The sequence below is a fragment of the Protobothrops mucrosquamatus genome, unplaced genomic scaffold, assembly GCF_001527695.2.
Source record: "Protobothrops mucrosquamatus isolate PMUCROS unplaced genomic scaffold, P.Mucros_1.0 scaffold286, whole genome shotgun sequence".
Lineage (NCBI taxonomy): Eukaryota > Metazoa > Chordata > Lepidosauria > Squamata > Viperidae > Protobothrops > Protobothrops mucrosquamatus.
Window position 1 is genome coordinate 859,881 of NW_015386630.1, and position 21,353 is coordinate 881,233.

Here is a 21,353-nt window from a genome sequence, read left to right on the forward strand (position 1 = left end):
TGGAAAAACCAAAGCCAACAGGAAGAGACGGAGAGGAAAACAAAGCAGCATCTGCCGATAGACAATCTTGCCGAAATGACACCCATCACTACCGGAGACTGCAACATCCCACGAATGACTACTGTACTCTACTGTAACCTCTTCTGGGTCCTAGCGCCTTCAAATACTCCGACAACGGCATTTCCCAAAGTACACCGCGGCGCAACGTTTGTCTCTTAACTTCTCTCCATTCTAGACTTCAGGCAGGGGCGGAGACTGGATTCTTTTCGTCACCTGCTGAGGGAAGACCAGGTACCGGAAGTGACGCCAGAGCTTCGGGGTCATTGCTATTATCTTTGTAGCGTCCGCCATCTTTGCTGCTCCGGCCAGACACCGGTTTCCATGCGGGAAGAACAAGGTGAGGCTTGAGCCCGCCTGCATGGGGCAGGCCACCTTTGAGGAGCCTTTCGCTTGTCACTGCGGGGAGGGGTGGCTGTCCACGATGCGGTCCCTGTCGAGTTGTAGCGGCCGCTGTCACCACCGTAAGGGCGTGAACCAAGGGAACAAAGACAGTCCAAAAGACACTCTTCCCCGAAGCCCCCACCCCGCTCCCCGCCTCTAGTGCGAAACCTCCATTTCCGCCTCTGGAGAAAAATATCCTCCGCGCCAGCGCCTTTGGGTAGAGGGAAGATCTGGGTCGAGTTTCGGCTGTCCAATGGCTGCTTCTCCGCCCTTTGATGATTTCAATTAGTGCTTTTTCTGTACAAGCAGATTGCAACTCACTCTCCCTCCGTTTTATTTACTTTAAGGCCTTGTAGATGATCATAACTGAAATGTTTTATAAAACAATCATTAAAGCATCGCCGAAGCTAGAACCACGGGGATTAGCAAGTTGCCAGAGATTTTGAAACTAGCAGAATTGTAGAACGTTCAGCAATTTAGAATACTATTTACACGTGGCTTAACATAAATAGATTTTCAAATTAAAAGAAATCAAATGTTTTTTGGGAAAAGCAGCAGCCTCTTTCAATGGCAAAACCATGGATTTTTAGCAGCATTCGGCAATAGAATAGCCTCAAACTATTAACAAAAGCTGTGCAAGTCATTTTGTTTCATACATTTCTGTCTTACTAAGGTCAAATATGACTCTTGAATGTTTACATGATATAGAAAATAGCTAAACCATCCACCATAAGTGTATGTTAAAAGGTATAAAATCAAAAAACCCAACTGATCAAAAACGTACACTGTCATGTTGAATCACATATTGGTATCAGTGGGTAAATTTCCTAAGAAGCTAGCCTAAAGAGCTGATCCTGCTGTGGAAAAGCAGCTCTTCCCAACTTCACTCGTCTTTGCTTCCCAGAAGTAGAAGCCGTTAGCTGCTTCCCTCAGGATGGCTGATCAGTTGGGTCAATTGCAGTTGGCTTATGCAGTTCATAACTGAATTATGAAGAGAGTAACATATATTAAATAATATATTTAAATTTCATTATTACTGGATTGTATTGTTCTGGAGTATGCAAACACTGATAAAATAACATAATATTACACTTATTTCAGCTCACTTTTTCACCCATGTTATTCAAGTGGTTAACAATTTATAACAATATATTGGTCAAAATTGTTAAAATTATTAGTAGTATTCATTGAAAAAACCTGCTGAAGAATCTTAGCTATTTACCTGAAAACAGAAACTGACAGCAAATACAATTCCTACAGAGATGCATTCCATAGCTTTAACTTAAAGTAATTCAAGAGAAGACCAAGTCCCTTAAACCTGATAAAGGCCCCCTGAAAGCATGGATATATTTAAGATGCCTCTCCCACTATTCTTAATAAGCAGATAGATTCACAGTTCTTTCAAGCTGTAGAAAGCAACATTTGAAATTTGCTCTAAAACATGGGTGTCAAACTCAACTGCGTCACGTGACGTATCGTGATGTTTTTTGCCTTTGCAGAGCCAGGGTGGGTGTGGCCCACCATGACACATCTGGCCCATGGGCCGCCAGTTTGACACCCCTGCTCTAAAAGCATTTGGCAAGTAGAGCAGTTTTTCATTGTTGTTAGTTGCGAAGTCGTGTCCAACCCATCACGACCCCATGGACGTTCCTCCAGGCCTTCCTGTCCTCTACCATCTTCTGGAGTCCATTTAAGTTCACGCCTACTGCTTTAGTGACTCCATCCAGCCACCTCATTCTCTGTCGTCCCATTCTTCTATTGCCCTCAATCTTTCCCAGCATTAGGCTCTTCTCCAGTGAGTCCTTCCTTCTCATTAGGTGGCCAGAGTACTTGAGTTTCATTATGAACATAATATAATCCAGGCACCCTATACCTGTATTTGATAACAGTGTACATTACATTTCTTTTGCAGCACTCTGGTTTTCATTGATTTGGAAGGACCCATTAAATAATCAACTCCAGCCACTTGCTTAGCATAAGAACGCAAATTAAAACACCTATGATAAAGGCTAGTCAGCTTATGCTTGAGCAGATCCAACTAAGCAAAGCTCACTTTTAGTCATGAGTCCTACTGTCAACCTACTTTTATGGTTAGGAACTCCCCCCAATATTCAACAAGAATATGCCTTCTTCTAACGTAGTAACTCTGTTATTCTATGTCCTGCTTTGTGGGAGAATATAAAATGAATATTTACCACCTATGCCACATTTGTAGAAAAGAGGTATTATACTCCCTCTCAGTTGTTTTTCATGGTTAAGGTATCTAATTCCTCAAACTTTATAGGATCTAGTTTTCGTTTTGCCCTTTTCTGAATCTATTTGAGTTAATCTAAATGTTTTTAAAGTATAATATCCATAAGAAGGCAAAATGTTCAAATTGGAGTTTTGTTAATGGAGATTATTGTGGAACTATTAGATACTGAATTTGGTAATTTTATTTTTGTTGTTTGTTAGAAGTTATGTTTTTGTCTCCGTGCTACATTGTGGGTTCATTGGTAGTTTTTAATCATCTACAATTAAAAGTACTTTTCACAAGTATGCTTGGCAACCCATTGTTCTATACTTGTCTTCTGTTTCTTGGTGAAGAACATTGCATTTGTTTATTCTATTTCACTCTAAACTATCAAATCTTTTAAACCACCCCCCCCCCCAACTTCTGTTAATTATTGTAGATATTAACGCTGTGCAGCAGCCTGGATCTGGAAGGGAAAAAATGATTTAGATTTTGCAGATTTGACCCCAACTAAGTGTTGCTTATTCTTGAATCCTGCAGTAAACCTTTTTGGTGACAGCTTCATCTTTGTCCTTATAGAAAAAAATGTAACCGATGGACATTTTCTGTGTGTTTTAAAACAAATAATTGACTGTTTTCATTTACGTTTACTTGATTACCATGAGCTTCTCTCATTTAAATCAATGGTTTAAAAGTGTTTGATTTTCATTATATTATTATTTTTAAATAGTATGATTCTGTGGTGATTGACTTTGGGTCTTTTGAAAGTATATAATTGTACAAATAATTAGATAGCTATAAAATATGCAGTGCTTATGCTATGCTGCTTTTAGCCAGATCAATAATCCTGAATTTACCGTAATCATATTTTTGAAACCCCACACTGACACATTGTATAATACACACAAATCTTTATAAACTCATCACCATAACTATATTTATGGTACTTTAAAATAATAAAACTCATTTGTCATTGGAACCACAATTTCCCTCTGCTGGGTGGCTGTCTCAATTTCTATTCACAGGGTTTGAAAGCCAGGCTACTTCCATTTCTTTTGTCCTTGCACCAACTGCCAAAAAATATATTTATTTATATGGATTTGTTTTATATGAATTGAATCATTGTCAACTTGTATATTATTTTGCCTTATGATGTTCTTCTAACTGAGATGTTAATATTAAGTTTCAGATGAGATTCTATTTTATTTTTAGCTATTTTTGATACTGGTTTTGACGGTGCTGCAATTTTTATGTTCACATGAGTAACAAGGATTTCCCTTGTCTCTTTCGTTTTTTTGCTTTTCTCATCTTATTTTTGCAGGCGAAGTGATGTGCAAGATGAAAAGAGTGGCACCTGTCTGAGGAGCTGTGGTGTCTTCATGGAACCTTGTCTCACACCAAGCTGTGCCATGGGAATAGTGAAGGAAGCCATAGACCAAAAGGATGGAAGTATCAGTCAGACTCTGTGCACAGCATCTTGCTCGAGAAAACCTCACTGGGATGGGCAGGATAATACAGTAGTCGAAGGGTTGACTTCAGCAGATACAGGTTTAAGCAACACAGAACCAGCAGTTGCCCCTGCCGTGGAAACCTGTATTCAAGAAGAATGGCCAGAGGAGCAAAGCTCTTGCTACAAGAAAAGACATCCGGAGGATGTAGAAGAAGAACTGTTTCCTAAGCAGCTGAGGGGACAAGAAGGAGAGATGGGTCATGTGGAAACTCTTGGTATGTTTTCAGATGCATTTTTGGCTGCATTGTCTTGGCAAGGGTAATATGGCTTTATTTTAGAGAAATGCAAAATAAAGCAACTCATTTTTTTTCCTTTCTGTTTTTTTGGGTTTTTTTTTGCATCAGTAAAGAAATCTCTTCTTAGTATTGGGAACCTCATTAGATCTAAAAGTAAAGGTTGACGGGGAACGGGGAAGCCATAGCACCAGCCAGTGCTTTTTTTCTATAAAAAAAAAAAAAAAAGGTGCCAGAACTCACACACGTTATACAACCCGCCTTGCCTACCCTACAAGGTTCCATCCAAAAAAGGTGCCGGAACTCCGTTCTGGGCGTTCTGACTGGATATCTACAGTTTCCAAGAGGGTTTTGGCCAGTTAGAATGAAAGAAAGGGTCTGTGGAACTGAGCTCACCAGAGTCTTAAGGTGATCTGGAGACTTTGGGGGGCAAAAATTTGAAGTATAGAATATAGTCAAGGAGCATATTGAGGTGCAGGATGATCTGGAAGCAGTTGCAGGACTTTGCAGTGAATCTTCCTGCATAGGAAATAGAAGATGATAGCAATTAAGTTCTTTTTCAAGCTGGCCCATTGTATCATCAACATAAAAGAACACTTAAGACAATACATTTTTCTTTCTTTCCAAGCAGATGAACCATTTCCTTCCCCAGTTCCAGTTTCCACTGTTTCAAAAGAGGTTCCCTCCACTACCCCATCCATAAAGAAGCATTCCCGTGGGCGGAAACCCCGAAAGAAAGCCTCTGTCCGCAAAAAATCCATTCCCAAAGATCACAAGGGACCAAGCGAAGGCCCTGGGCCATCTGAGAATGGCTCCTCTCTTCCCGTTAAAGTGCCAAAGAAGCGAGGGCGCAAGTCCAAAGAAGAGCTCCTGTTACTGAGGCTAGCTCAAGGACTGGACAATCAGTCATCCGAGTCCCTTTGCCAGAAGTCTCTATCTAGCAACGAGAACCTTGATTCCCTTGAGACCATGTCTGGTGGACGCCCAAAGCGCCGTGCAGCTAAAGCGTAAGTGAAAGAAGGAATCTATCACTGAACTCTGCTGGGTACAGCTTACGTGTTATACAATTATTATAGATAGAAATAACTAGCTTGCTTTTCTTTTTTTAATTAAAAACCCTTCTGAAATACATAATTAGTTATAATAAATTGTACTAAATATAATTAGAATAATAATCAGATATTTATTGATTCAAATGTATAAAGCATAGAGAGAACAATGAATTAGCATTCTAAACCCCATCACCTCTGTTTGATGGTCATTGTCAAACTCAGCAATAAACTTGTCAACAGTCAGTGAAGAATGTTTCTTCTTTTGGGTACTTGTAGAGGTATAGAATAGGTCAGTGATGGTGAACCTTTTAGAGCAGTGGTTCTCAACCTGTGGGTCGGGACCCCATTTGGGGTCGATCGACCATTTCACAGGGGTCGCCAAGCAAGGCTGTCTGCCATTTTTTTTGTCCGCCATTTTTTTTGTCCGCCATTTTTTTCCCCTTTTCTGGCGGGTGCCTTACCTCCCTTGGGCTGGGCCAGCTGGTGGTCGGCCTGCTCCGTCTCTGCCGCTTGCCAGCTATGCCTCGGCCGGCGCAGGGGGCGGAACCGCGCATGCGCGGCGCTCCCGGACAGGGAAAGTCCTCGACTTACGACCGGTTGGGTAGTCCTCGACTTACGACCGGTTGGGGTCGCGGCATTAAAAAGGTTGAGAACCACTGTTTTAGAGGCTGAGTGCCCAAACTGCAACCCAAAACCTATTTATGCATCGTCAAGTGCCGAGTGGGTCTGGCCCATTGGCTGGGCATGGCCCATTGGCTGGGCGTGGCTGCGGTGGTAACGGCAGACTGGGTGGGACTAAAAAGTTCAAACAATCAATTCCAACTTTGCAAGACCTTTTTTTTCCCCCGCGAGAAGTTGAAATTGACTGATTGAACCTTTTTTTTTTTTGCACACGGCAGCGGAGGCCTAAAGCGAAAAGGTTTTATAAAACCCAGCTGAAGGCCTAGGACTGGGGCGACGGCGCGCGTGCCCACAGAGAGGGCACTGGGTGCCGCCTCTGGCACCCGTGTCACAGGTTCGCCACCACTGGAATAGGTGAATAGGAGCTTGATACATATGATTCTGACCTACCCACCACTATTCTTTTAGAGATTTGGAAATGAAGATTCTACCTGCTCCTGTCCTTAAACCATTAGAATGGAGCTGATTCTTAACCACAGCTCAGTTTATGAACTTATGTTCTCCTCCCTTCCTCTTTCCAAGAGCCCTTCTGTATCTACAGGAACTGGCTGAAGAATTGACATCTGCATACCAGGCTTCTCCTTGCAACGAAACCTCAAATGATACTCCTAGATCTGAAGAGCCCAGTAGGAAACGGCGAGGCCGCAAACCAAAAGAACGGAAGTTGGAAAATGAAGAAGATGTGGACTTTGTCCCCTCAGAAGAAAGTCTTCTGCAGGAGGAGGAAGAAGAAGACCATTATGACCTAGTGATGAATGATGCTTTGAAGTGTGAGAGGGAGTCCAGCTCATGCAAACCAGCGGTAACTCAATCCTGAGACGGCTTCGTTATATTTCTGGGGGGATTGAATACTTCACCTGGTGGTATGTTAGAAGGAACACCACCTGAAGAACAAGCCCTGGTCTTTTGGAATCAGTTGGCTGACATTCTTGTTGCCAGAATTTGGGAGGGTGGGCTTCGGGGCCTCTGTTCTTGACCTCCTTTTTTCCCATAGAGGTCCAAAGTTCAGCGCCGAGAATTTGGTTCCAATGGCTTGCATAATTCCATGATAGACCCTATATGGAAGTCTCTCTCCGTCACTCACCGCTTGTGAGTATTAGACTTCCCTCAGTGATTGGGAGAATTGAGGAACAGGAATGTGGTTGGAGGGAGGAAAGGCAGGTTTCTGCTGCATTGTTTCGTTTCCTAAAAGTTCAGTGCTTCAACTAGTTCTGGCTGCCTGATGTACACGATACTGTTTTTGATTCTTACTGTCACTGTTTTAAAGAATGGGCTCTCCAGCAATCATCAGACCTTGTAGTTTTAAGTCTAGATGAGCATGGATTGGGCAGTGATAATGAGGCCTCTGGATGTTCAAACCTGACTGGCTTCTTATGATTAAAAGCAGAACTACCTTAATTCATGAAAAAATATTTTGCCTAAGTCAGCGGTTCTCAACCTATGGGTCGCGACCCCATTTGGGGTCGATCGACCATTTCACGGGGGTCGCCAAGCAAGGCTGTCCGCCATTTTTTTTCCCTTTTCCGGCGGGTGCCTTACCTCCCTTGGGCTGGGCCAGCTGGTGGTCGGCCTGCTCCGTCTCTGCCGCTTGCCAGCTACGCCTCGGCCGGCGCAGGGGGCGGAACCACGCATGCACGGCGCTCCCGGGCAGGGAAAGTCCTCGACTTACGACCGGTTGGGTAGTCCTTGACTTACAACCGGTTTAGTCCTCGACTTACGACCGGTTTAGTCCTCGACTTACAACCGGTTTGGTCCTCGACTTATGACCGGTTGGGGGGTCGCGGCATTAAAAAGGTTGAGAACCACTGGCCTAAGTGAATAAAGAGGTGCTACTTCTTTGAGGAAATAGAACCGTTGAGTCAAGTTTGACCGCAAGTGATAGTGGTTTAAAAATCTCTTTGAAGTTGAATTTAGCCTATGATAAAAATTGAACAAAGGGTCTAAAGCAGGGCTTTTCAACCTTTTCACCCATTGTACCACTTTTAGGATATGGCAACATCCGAGTACCACCAATCGCCTAGCAAGGTGTCAAAAACTTGATGACCAAAAAAAAAAAAGGAAAAAAGTGATAAAGTACAGGTAGTCCTCGACTTACAACAGTTCGCTTAGTGACTGTTCGAAGTTACAATGGCACTGAAAAAAGCGCCAAGGCACAGCCGAGCAAGACACACACCTGCCTGCCCGCCCGGCGGCACTCTCATTCCCCTCCCCCGCTACCACTTTTCTAGGATGGTCGCGTACCACCTGCCAGGTGCCAATGTACCACACGTGGTACCCATACCACTGGTTGAAAAGCCCTGGTCTAAAGTGTATCTTTTATTTTGATGGATATGAAGATAATAAAGGATCTTGAGGAGAGATACAAAAACAAAAACCCAAGCCAATTGCTTTTAATTTTGACAACATGTTTTAAAAATCTCAGAAGGAGAAATATGACAATTCAGTTCCTGATTTGCAAGAGTCGTGATTTTTATGACAAAAGCGTATGTGCGCAAGAGAGAGAAATACTAGTTTTGGCTATATTGGCTTTGTTTAAGAAAGCTTGAAATAGCTGGGAGGGACTGTGATCTTTGAGATCTGTGCTCCTTCAGGGAAGGATGCAACTTCTTGGCACTTTCCTAGATAGTTGGGCAAAGATTAGACAATGCCAAATGAATGTTGCAGAGTTGCATTCATGTAGCTGTGGCAAAATAAGCTTGGAAAGGGGAAAACTTCTAGGAGATGACAATTGCCAAATCATTTCTTCACTGAAGCTTAGTAAAAAACAGAGTTCTTTCCCCCTTTAATCCAAGGTTTATATCTTCTTTGACTAATTTGAGAAAATCAAAAGGTAGTCTAAGCACTAAGTTGTTTGTTGCAATATCTTCCAAAGTACTTCTATTTTTGAGCATTCAGATTGATGCAAGTTCAAAAGACTCAGTATATCCAGTATTTATTGAGTGTGCTTTCTCATTTTGCTGTGCCCACTATAGTATTGCATCGAACCACAGACAACTTGCTTGTTGCACTGTTCTATTGTTACACTGATTCCTGTTATATAAATTGCATTCCTATGACTGCAGTTGTACTTCCTTTGTCCCTTAGACGTGAGCAACACCATTCTCACTGGGAGTTTCCAGAGTGGATTCCCTCTGCCCAGAAGTGGATTTTTCTCTCAGAGAGGTGAGTGGCCTTCTGACAAAAGACAAAAATGTGACATACCTGGAACCAGATAGATAATCAAAGGGCACATGTGCCTATAAACGATGAAGTCTTCTTAAGTTGACTCAACTCCTGGTGATTTCATTCATATGCCCATTTAGATTCTTAGGTATATTACAGAAACATTTTGTCACTGTCTTCTGGAAAGTTTGTTTGGACTTTCCTGCCATCTACATTTCCTGCCATCTACATTTCCATTTTATTCTGTAGTCCTGGCGAACCTATGGCACAGGTGCCAGAGGTGGCACTCGGAGCCCTCTCTGTGGGCACACGTGCCGTTGCCCCAGCCTTGCCTCCCCCCGCAATCCCCTCCTCACCAGCAGCCCCCCTGGAGGAGAGTCGCCCCTGAGCGTGGCCCACGCGGAGCAGCACAGCCAAGGACATGGCAGTCAGGCAGCGTGGACAAGACTCTGCCCTCATGCCCCATCGCGCACAGTTGATGCTGTGGGATGCGGGCAGAGGGCGTGGCCGCCATGGTGCTGCTGGGCTGCCTGGGTGATCTGCAGCGGACCCTGGAGGCGGTGAGTGGCCCTGCGGGCAGGCAGGGTGGGGCGGGGCAGGGGGTGGAGCAGGGGCAGGGCCAGTTTTTGGGCACACGGTCTCTAAAAGGTTCGCCATCACTGCCTTAAAAGCTTTTAAGAAAGAGGTTATTGGTGGTTATTTTTTCTACATCAGTGTAAGCGTGGTATGTAAGATAGCACGGCAAGATGAAGAATACTATCCCCAGAAAGTTGTGTGTCCCCCTGCACAGAAGAAATCTTTGCACCCTAGTCCGTTTTCAGGCATTTAAATGCTGGTGATTTCCTGTAGCAAAGTGAACATCAGATGAGCTTCCACTCTGTTCTCTTCTGTCTTCCAAAGTGAAGCAGATAAATTCCTTCCTGCTGAGACCAAGTCCCCACTCTTCTCTATCAAGAGAGAAGGTTTGCAAGAAAACAGCAATGTCTTCTACCGAATTAACAGGTGTGTGCTTGTCCAACTCGTTTTGTTTGTCCATGAGGGAAAGTTAATGGGAAACACTACATTTAGGGAATCTCTGGTGAAATGACTGATGGGGGGCAGTTAAGGGGGAGGAAACCTTATTTTGAAGCCCCATGAGATGGATGGGGGACCTGAGAACCTGAGATTTTCCATGCTTACTTTACATCAATTATAAAAAGTCTTGTTCCATCTGGCTGAAAAACGTTATAATCTCTATATGGTCTAAGTCACAATTAAGTCTTTTTTTTTCTTCTTCCAAACTACCTGAGATAAGATACGATAACCTTTATTTTCATTTTTTTTACTGTGGGCACAATGGCACACATAAAAATGAAATTTAGTTGCCCGCTCTCAAAGTGAAACACATATGACACACACCTAAACATACTAGTAAACGTTTAAATGTTAGATGCTGCATGCAAGGTCAGCCATGATGCAACGGTTCTTTCCTTTTCCTATCTGGTAGGTTTAATGCCTTACAACCTCATGAAGACCGCTTAGACATGACTTTCTTTGTTGGGGGTCCTGTCTGGGCTTTGGAGTGGTGCCCAACCCCTGAAGGCTCTATGGCATCCCAGCATGTGGCTCTCTATTGCAATCCCAGCATGAATGTTCAGCATTCTTTGTCACAGATCCATACAGGACCAGCTCTGCTTCAGCTCTGGGAGCTTGGACCTATCCAGGAAGACAAAGGGTAGGCAGACTTTGTGTCTGTTGCAAAAACATTCTTTGTTTCATTGCTATGAAATCTTGCATCCTGCATAGTAGCTGAGGGACAAGCAGTGCAGCAGGAATTGTGGCTGAATTAACTCAGATTACAACATCACTAGCAATTCAAATTGGGGCACATCGTTAGGGAGTTTCCTGAACTAGGGTTTTATGGCAGAGAACAGCTGTATTAGATACATTGCTTCCCATAGAGCTGATTTTCTACCTCTCAGATATGTTATATTTGCTCTATGAGATAGTACAAGAAGGAATAAGACAGATATAATAAGCCAGGAGTAGCCAAGGTGCAGAAGAATCTCCATTCAATTATCCTTTCAGCCTAATCTTCAAAGGCTCCTGTATCTTCTGCACTGGGGAATATGCAAAATTGTGATGCATCTGGGGGAATGGCATGACCCAAAGGCTTTGTATTTTTTTTCCCCTGCATTCTTTTTCCAGGTCTGTTACCAAGCCAGGACTTGCATATGCAATTGCCACTGATCATGGTTGTATTTGGGACATGAAATTTTGTCCCAGTGGAGCTTGGGAACCCCCTATCACTCAGCGCAAGGTGAGAACTGGGGCCAATAGGTTGTCTAGGCCAAAAGTTTGACTGGACTTTAGATACTCACTGTTTATGCAGGGCTAGGATCTCATATGAGAGGGTTTGATCCTGAGCCCAAGACTCTTCAACATTTTTTATTAAGCATTCTCTTTCTGTCAAAGTTATTATCAAATTCACAGATGATACAAAACAGGGTGAGATGCAGTAGATGTTAACAGGTAATTTCACAGAAAACAGAAGCAAAGTTCAAAAAGATCTTGATAAATTAAACATTACAGTGAAAATTACAGTGAAATTTGACAGAGACTATATCCTTTGCCCAAGTATTTGAAGGAATGTCATTCAGAAGAAGGGTATGACATGGTGTCCATTGTCCAAGTGTGGATACAAGTAGTCTTAGGTTATATGAAGGTAACCTTTTGTTGAATGTTACATAAAATATCCTAATGGTAGAACCTAATACTGAGGGAATCGTTGAAATCCCCTTTGCTGGGTGTATTCAAGCAGAGACTGTACTTGAGTCTGTCACGGGTGCTTTAAAGTGGAAGCTTGCATTTAAATGACTCTTCAATTCAGTCCTTCTTCCATATTTGTGGCTGCTGGAAATGGAAGCTTTCCCAATGGGACATGAAGTATAATTACCTTTCACTTTTGTTTATATCCCATGCAGCTCCCTCATATGAGTCGGCTGGGACTACTGGCTGTAGCCTTTTCTAGTGGCAAAGTGTTGCTGTACAGCCTTCCCCATGTGAAAAACTTGAATGCCTACCGAAGAACACAGGTAACAGGTAGGAATAGCTGTAAAAAAATGGGAAGAAGACAGGCAGGTACCTGCATTGTTGTCTGTTGTCTGTTCAGGATGTCTCACCCAAACAGGAAAGGGAGGGGTATGTTAGGAAGGCCATGTGTTCTATCCAAGTTAGATGATGGGAAGAAGAGTTAGCATTAATTCTTACAAGAGGCTTTGTCCTACCATCAGTTGTGAGAGAGATGATTATCTATGGTGCCTTAGCTATGTGCTACCCATAAAGTCGTATTTTCAAATTACTAGCACTCTTTGCCCAGAGAACTCTTTCAAATTTAGTCCAGGGAAATACAGAGCTAAAACCATTTAAGAAAAGCTAAATGCTTTTCTTCAAATGATCGTGAGGAGATTTGCAGCATTTTTATTTGAAGTTCAGCACTGTCTGATAATAACAAATACATCTTTCCCATTGCACATTGTCTCAAGACGCTAAATCAAAGTTGTGGGTTCCTAATTATGATCTTGTTCTTTCTACAAATCAAGACTTTTTGTTGGAAGAATCTTTACAGCTCTGTTGGAAAAAGTCCCAATTTAGCTTTTGTTGTTTCTGAGGAGATGTATGGTCATTTTTGTTCTCGCATGCAGGGCAGGGAGCTATATGGGCAACAACAGCTACTCCACGGCCAGATACATGCATTTTGGGGCCTGGTGCAGGGTGCGCAAGCTGTGCGCTTAGTCAGCCATATCAATTAATGATGCTTGTAATTACATCTGTCTGCAAGAATGATTGATGATCATGCAGGACTGGCCTTTTCAAAGATGATAGTGGAGAATTAGTCCCAAGAGAGTCGAGTTTGGACTCTATTCCTTTTCTTCCATTCCTTGATATCAGATTATGTTGAAAGAAACACATAGTCATTGCGTTGCACTAACCTTCTATTTTTCCATTTGTGCCTGTGATTAGTAAAAACCATTCTAAAGATGAACAGCTGACTGACATACTCATATATTACTTAGTAGTAATAAGCTATTAATGTATTTGTTTACTATTCATTAAAAACAAAACTGATTTTACAGAATTAAACTAGAGATTCAGAACAGCAGTGATTAAAAAAAATCTATACAACTCTACATGTGCAAAACCACGTTGAAACAAACCTTAGCCTTTATTTGAACTCTGGAAGATGCTTGTCTTCTAGTGAGGACACCACAACACAAAGCTCTTGCTTAGGTACAGCCCCCTCAGATGCTGTCTAGCAATTATGCCGTGGGCATTCCCCCCCCCTCAAAATCTATGCATTACTACAGTATTTTATCAAAATTCTGGGCCCAAGAGTCTTATAGGCCAGTAGTATTTTGAAGTAGGCTTGAAGTCAAATAGACAATAGGAACAGTTATCAGATAAAAGGTGTAATATGATTCGTTGTGTTCCATTCAGTAATAAAATTGTGGCATTCTGCACCATGGTTCTCCAAAACATTTTAGTAGCAGCCTCATTACTTTTACTGTATTCTAAGCAAATTATCCTCATTGAAAAATATTGTCAGGTAGTGTACAGATATACAAAACTAGTATATCTTCTAATTTAAAAAAAACAAGAAGAACCTAAATATTCTTAATACATATCAAAACCATATCAGTGAACACCCCACAGATACAAAAAAAAAGTCATGGCCTTGCAAGCCCCACCTTCAATCAAAGCATCCTTCAATCAAAGCATCCTTCTATGCTAGACAGTTTTGCTAAAGCCCAGGAATGATTGATTATTTGGAACCAAGCTTTTTCTGTGGAAACTGCCTTACAAATAGTCTTGGCTACTCTATTGGATTAGCTTAATCGAGAGATCTTGTTAATTTACCTTGATGCCTTGGTAGCTTTTTATTTAAGGAACTATTACACTGTTAACTTTGCAAGTCAGAATTTAGGAGGAATAATGATTCCACGCATGTGTGCAAGATTTTTGTAAGTTGAGTTGTGAGTAACATCAGCCGTCCCAACTTGGTCAGTTAGAAAAGAAAGACTCTCGACTCCGTCGCTAGTGAAAGTACACTTTACTAAAGCCAAGTGATTACAGTGTAGCAAAGCAAATCTTTTTTTTTTGTGCCCAAAGCATCTAGTTAACTTTTCTCTTCTCCCCCACCTTTCCCCTGGATATCTCCCCTTGTCCAATTACATTCAAAGAGAAAATGCACAATGAGGTATAGGTATTTCTGCTACTATTTGATTGTCCTCTCTTCTAGGTGGACCTTCCCCTCGGCATGTCATCTGCAAGGTATCTTCTATTATTTCCTTGAAAAAAAAATTCATTTAAAAGCAGGGTTTATATAGAGTTTCAAAATGGATCTTTCAGATTCCCACTTGTCAAGGCAATTTTGAAGGCTTCCCAGATCTAAATCCTTTCTCATTAGATACTTGTATAAATACTTCCAGAAAAAGATGTTCAGAAAATTAGCTCATTTTCATTCCCCCATCCCACCCAAGAAGTTAATGTAAGATACTGCTGTAGCCCACTTTCTACTCTTTGATATCTAGCAACTTTAATTATTCTGATTGATAGTCATTCTCTAAGGTCTCAGAGAAACCCAGTAGGATTTTTTCCCATTACTTGTAACATTGAAAATGAGATGACTGAAATTAGTTATGGAACCTTATGCATTTGGAGGAAGTGATTTACCATGGCTTGGGCTCTTCCATTATTGTCTTTTCCTTATGTTAGCCTTATCTTGTTCTCTGCAGGTCCAGTATGTAGCCACTTTGCAGGTAGGCTCCATTCAGGTTGGGAATTCCTCCGAATGTGGGCAGTGTTTCAGCTTAGCGTGGATGCCAACCAAGCCTCATGAGCATTTGGCTGCAGGTTTCTATGATGGTAAGAGGAAAAAATGGAATGGAATGGAATAAACCTAGAGAAGTTGGGGAAGAATTATATTGGTTCACAAATCTAGCATAATGCCTGTAATTCCATCTCCTCAGGTACAGTGGCTCTCTGGAATCTGCTCACCAAGTCTCTGTTACAAAGAGTATGCCAGCCTGATGGCTCCCTCAAACTGTATCCGTTCCGTTGCTTCCTGGCCCATGATCACGCTGTGAGCAACATCCAGTGGTGCAAAGCAAGCAGGTGGGAAGGATGTGAAAACCCACTGACTGATGAGAACTAGTCTCTCAGTTTCTGGCTCCTTTCTGACCATCCTGGGTAGGCTTTTTTTCCTTCTCCCTTCCCCACAAAATTTATAGTACGCAGATTGGACCAGACAACTATCCCGTTGTACATGCTGTTTGTCGTTAGGTTACAGTCTTGGGCCAAGTCATTTACTTCTCTTACTTGGGGTAGCTTGACTGATATTTCTGGGATCTGGGACTTCTGTCAGATGTGTTCTGCCAGTGAGTTCTGGCCTGCCTGTTTTATTCCTAGCAATTTCATGGTGACTACAGGCAATGACCGTAAAATCAAATTTTGGGACTTGCGCCGACTGCATGAACCTATCAACAGTATCAAGCGTTACTTGAGCACAGAGATTGCCTGGCTGCTACCCTACAGTGGGATCACAGTTGCACAAGATAGCTGCTATGCCTCGTGAGTGTGTGTATACCCTGTTGTTCTTAAAATAATGGACTAACTGTTAAGTATTCCAATTCCAATTTGCCTTGTTGTTACCAAAGCCGATGTGAGTTTGCTTCTGCAGAGTATCAGAAAGATGGACTTAACACAGTTTGGATTCCTTGAGGATAGAGGAAGAGTAGAGGAAGAGTAAATATAATTAACAATCAGTTCCTGAAGTCTTTAAAAAGATATGCGAACAATTTTTAAAAAATCTGCATTAACTCAATTGTCTCACTTTTCTTATTACTTTAAATCAAATCAAGATTCAATAAAAAGACATGGCTTGTTTAATTCATTCCATTTTCAGTTCTAAATTACCCTTTGATCCATTTGCAGAGCAACCTGAAATGTCACCCTGATGGCATACTGTCTTTTGGCATACTGATTACCAAAAGATCAGTCATTGCTGGATTCTCCAGATGACCTGTCCTTTCAATCCTGGCTTTCTCTAGACTAGATCCCTGAGTCTTTCTCATCCTAACTCCTTGCAGTTGTTTTCCTCTGACTATTTGAATAATAAGATCCCACTCTATTTATATTTCACTTAGAAGAAAATTAAATGCTTCAGTTTGGAACTGATTTTTATGACATTGGCCTTGATTTCTTGGTATCTGCAGATGTTTAGCATGTTTACTGTAGAATGTGGCACATTCTTAGAAACTATGACAGCTTATTGACTTTCAGATTTTCTTCTCTGATGTAAATAGCTGCTCTGTTCTCACAAAATGTGATTTCAACAGAAGAGGCAACTTGAAATGTCCTCCGACTCAACATCCACTACTTTAATGTCATGTTCTAGCTTGTAACTCTCTGATATTTTTACCTACGCCCAACTTGATTTGGGCTCATAACTTGGAAACTATGAGGGCTTTGGGCCATTTGCTAAATAATGCAGAATAGATTTACATATCACGGTAGCAATTCACCTGGTCCTTTAAACTGTTTTGGGAAACGTCTTAAACTTCAAAGTCTAAGCTGAATTACACATCATGCATTCATTTAATTGTGGCAGGAAAGATTCTGAGCAGTGGACAGATAACCAGGATTTAGTATGAGACTGTGATGGGTTTTCAGATTTAAGTATTTGAAATTGAGATTCCAGACATTCAGATCTCTCAACTGACCAGGATTTATTTCTTCTTAGAAGAAAGGTTTAAGTAGCAAATCCAGGGAGAACTGGACAGAGTTTTTCCACTTTGACAATCATATTTCTCATTTAAGAATCTTAGATTGCAGATCAAATGGTACTATTGTTCCCTAACGTGTTGTATGACTGTCTATGCCAACTTTGTTGCTGCTCTTTATTGCAAGTGTCACAGTTATATCCAGGTGTCATGCATTTTTCCTACATTTCTATATTGCAGGTATGGACTAGGTGGGATCCACTATTTGGATGCTGGCTATCGTGACTTTCGAGCCTATTTTGTGGTCCCTCGCAAAGGCACCGTATGGGTAAGTTATGCATCCCCAAGTAAAGAGGGTATGACCTATCCCAGGGTCATTGAAAGGTGGAAATAAGGCTCATGATTCTATCCCTTTTACAGAGTATCTCTGGATCAGATTGGCTGAACACAGTGGCTGCTGGTGATGTCACAGGGGAATTGGTGGCTGCAGTAATGCCTGATCTCTCCATCAACCCACAAAATGTCAAGCGGCCATCAGACCGTCGATTTGTAGGTTTTGCTGCCACTGAGTAATGGGAAGACTATGGCAGGCCCACAAGCTTCATCTCCAACCAAACAGAGTAGAAAACAAGAATGGACCCCTCTGTCAACTCTCTAGATCCAGGTTGGATCTGAGTGGAGGAAAGGGAAGCTTGTTGAAGCATTAACTGTAGCCAGTTGTGCAAAGTGAGGAATTTCTTCCAGGAAATGCACATTGTTTGGGTGGAAGCATGTTCCATTATTAATGTTCCAAATTAAAACAGAAATGTTTTGGTTGATATTAATAGTGTGGGTATTTAGTTTCCTGCGAAAATTAAGGGCACATAATTTGGGGATATGAAGAAGTTCAGTTCTGTGCTCCAAACCACAAATATAAGATTTACATGCCTTTGAGCCTTGAGAAAACAAAATTGTAGGTAAATGAATGCATATGAACGAGCCCCCCCAAAACCTTCCCTGGAATAGATTTAATGACAATCTTGAGAGCTTCAGTCATGGTAGCTCTGGGTCAGGTCGATTCCTTCAGCTGCTCAATATCTAGGTTTAGATTTTGTAGTGCTGCTTCTTAATTATCATTGCACTTGTCCTCTGTGATAAACCATTGACTGAAACACAACATTTCTTGTCTCTGAGTCCATTGTCTTCTTATCCTTAACATCTATTTCTCTTTGTGTCTTCAGCTCATCTGCAAAGCAGTCTTAAAGCCAAATGACTCACTTGACAAGATTGCAACAGAGGCAGCAGCCTGTGAGAAGCCACAGGCAGCGGGCAAAACATGCAATGAATCAGTGGCCCAGAATTTCATTCTCTTCCAAGATACTGATTTGGTGAGGGCTTGGAAAAGCAGAATTCTGGTTCAGAGAGAATAGCAGCTACCACATGGGAATGGAGGGGCCCATTTCAGCTTCATAAATATTCCAGGCAGGACCCTTTATCTCTCTGACCAGAGATAACTATGGATGTGGATCTGGCACTGAATATATCGAATGCTAACAGAGGCCGCAGAAACTGTGGTTATAATTATTCTACTCTCCTCCCTGTGCTAACTTCAAGATGCAGGGTTCCCACTTCTGGTTTCTATGTAGCACTGCTTCTATCAGGCCCACCCATTCTGTGGTGTGTTTCAGACTGATAAGGCTCCATTCCAAGCCAATAAATCACTAGTTGACAACTGGAATCAAAAGGCCTTAATGGATAATGCACTTTGTTTTCTTGATTTAATGAAGCCTGCTGTTACTTATTTTCTCTGTCCTCTCTAGACATCTTTCAAGAGCCTCTTCAGGCAAAAGCCCCAGAAACACCTGCCAAAAGAAGTAAAAGAAGGAGCCATCCTGGGCCGCATGCAACTAGAGAGTGTACATAAGGTAAACAAAAAAGGAAAAAAGACTGTACAACTCTAGAAGGAAGAAAAAAAATGTTACTTCACAGCATCTCTTCCTTTGTGTCGAATTGTGGCTCCCCTATCCTCTCTGAAGTTTCATGGATTTGTGAGGAAGAGAGATGTATCTGGATGGAGGTGGGTGGGTTACTGGTTAATGTCTTCTTCAGCTTTCTCTTTCTTCTCTTGGCAGGTGCGCTTCAGCCCAAACCTTGACAGCCATAGTTGGGTAGTGTCTGGCGGTCAGTCTGGCCTTGTGCGACTTCACTGTGTTCGGGCATTGGTTTTCCCCCGCAGCCACAAGCTTCTCCTTGAGTGTCAGGCCCATTTCAGTTCCATGTTTGAGTCAGAGAGACAGATTGACTGCCCCACAACCATCTCATCTGGGCTGCACAGTGCTGTCAGCTGAATATCACCCAGGGCAAGTCAATTTGGGGCGTCAAGATACATGACTGGCAAACTGAAGGCCTTTTGTGAGAATCCTGGAATTATCAGAATATACTGAACACAACCAAGCATGAATACAAGAGGATGTTGGCCATATTGAAACAGATAAGCTGAAGAGAATGACAAAGGCAGGGTTTGGCCAGATGGTGATGAGTGGAATGTACCGGAGCTTCTAGCAGCACCAGAAGTCAGCTCCTGTTGTGGGAGAAGAGGCAGTGATGAGGAATAGTCCATACTGCTGTATCTCTGCCATGTCATGATACTTCTTTCTTTGAGCTCTCTCCTGAGATTTTCCTGCATGGCACAAAGCTCAGAAAGGAGGGATTTGATCTCCCTCTAGCAGCTAGTCTGGTGGATTAGTGCCCCGTATTCTTCTTGGATAGATCTGGAGATTCTCCTGAAACCTAGATCTGCTCTGATTAAAGCATCAACAAGACTTTCTTGCCCCATTGCTCACCCTGTTTCTCCCAGTCTTGTTGGTGACAATAATTTTGCTCACATTGAGCCATTTTGTTGTCTTAACCGTTATTAAAAATGTGTTTTGGTTTGTAAAAGCACTTTCTTTCTTTGGAAAGGGCTTCACATGCCCCCTTCCTCTCCCTGGTGATAAATGAGGAAATAAGCCTAAGGAGTCCATGGTGCTCTCTGAGCTTGCTTCTTTGTTTGCAGATGTTCACTAACTAGGTAACATCATCAGTGCGAATAATAAGCCTATGTGCATCTATGTCTTCAAAATGAGTTAAAAATAGTGCATTTTAGTTACTCTCTTAGGAATCTGTTTTAAAGAGTAAATTTTTACCATTTTCTTTTATCGTGGAAAATTGCACGTTTGTAGTATATTGTTTCTAAGGAGATCTCAGAGAAGACTCAATCCATCTCCTAATCTGTCTTCCATGACAATTGCTGCTCACATTCCTCCATAAGCTGTCAACACCGAGGACTTCTTTCAAACAACAAAGTAGATACCCATAAATTGCATAGAGACTCTCCAACTATGCTGCAACTTTTAGTGGTTTCCCATAATTTTCACTGTGGAGAACTGAGTAAAAAGGCTATTTGAACTCTTAAGTATTTAATAAAATTGATCTCCCTACCACCACTAAATTCTGGAAAATGTCATTTTGCCAACTCACGTGATATGGATCTTCTCAGTCTGTTTTGCCATCTTGCCTGTTTATAGTTCTAGTACCAAACAAGCTGTTAACTCTAGCTAGCAACAGATGCCCATAAAGAGACAAGAGTCAGCATAGAATACAATCACATAAGCTGTTTAAAGACCTCTGAGCCAAAACTACAGCTCTTTAGGGTTTGCTTGACCATCCCCTTTCCCTCAACCCCCTGCTTGCACTCTAGAACACCTTGTTCTATATTTCTACAACTGACATACTCCCCAAGCCCCAGTAAACTGGGCTGGTATGATTGAGGAAGGTTACTTTATTGGAATTGCAGATACTTTCAGCATTGAATTAAAATAATTAAAATACCATCTGGACTCACTGTAAAAAACATTATACAGTAAAAATGTACATACACTACACAGACATACACAATACAAGATAATACTCAAATTGTGAATGCAAAAAAGATGTGTTGAGCATATGTTGGTATGCTTGTGGAAACAAGTTCAGATAGCAGTAGCAGCAACACTATTGCTCACTAAGATTTGGGGGCCCTTTACTTGGGTCTCTGGAATTGTGGCTATGAGGAGCAGCTTCTTTAACTAACCACCTGTATCAGATACAGAATATTTCTGATACCAATTGCTAGTGAGCAGTCAAAAGGATACTTTTGGACTCCACGATTAGATTGGGAATAGAATATTGACATCTCTTCAATAATAATGTATCCTGCAATTTGTTCTAACTTCCCTGAATCTTAAATCTTAAAAGTGGATAGTAACTGTAGTATAATAATAA

At 41.8% G+C, this 21,353-nt stretch overlaps 1 protein-coding gene across 1 annotated transcript; it reads left to right on the forward strand.

The window, feature by feature from the left end:
• Window positions 1-329: 329 nt before the first annotated feature.
• GTF3C2 (general transcription factor IIIC subunit 2) lies at window positions 330-20,541 on the forward strand. The gene is made up of 19 exons (XM_015814813.1): window positions 330-397; window positions 3,996-4,399; window positions 5,049-5,424; window positions 6,673-6,952; window positions 7,145-7,239; window positions 9,235-9,312; window positions 10,213-10,314; window positions 10,799-11,026; window positions 11,500-11,611; window positions 12,276-12,393; window positions 14,591-14,622; window positions 15,087-15,216; window positions 15,321-15,465; window positions 15,760-15,921; window positions 17,313-17,400; window positions 17,493-17,621; window positions 18,293-18,439; window positions 18,872-18,976; window positions 19,184-20,541. Exons 2-19 carry the CDS (start codon window positions 4,054-4,056, stop codon window positions 19,397-19,399), a joined length of 2,889 nt encoding a protein of 962 aa, XP_015670299.1. The 5' UTR covers window positions 330-397; window positions 3,996-4,053; the 3' UTR covers window positions 19,400-20,541.
• Window positions 20,542-21,353: the final 812 nt, after the last annotated feature.

Bases quoted from the DNA above. Each gene is read 5' to 3' on its own strand.
- GTF3C2 (XM_015814813.1), top strand. From the start codon at position 4,054: ATGGAACCTTGTCTCACACCAAGCTGTGCCATGGGAATAGTGAAGGAA. The intron at 14,623-15,086 runs GTATCTTCTATT...TGTTCTCTGCAG, and splicing joins CTCGGCATGTCATCTGCAAG to GTCCAGTATGTAGCCACTTT. The intron at 15,466-15,759 runs GTGGGAAGGATG...TTTTATTCCTAG, and splicing joins CAGTGGTGCAAAGCAAGCAG to CAATTTCATGGTGACTACAG.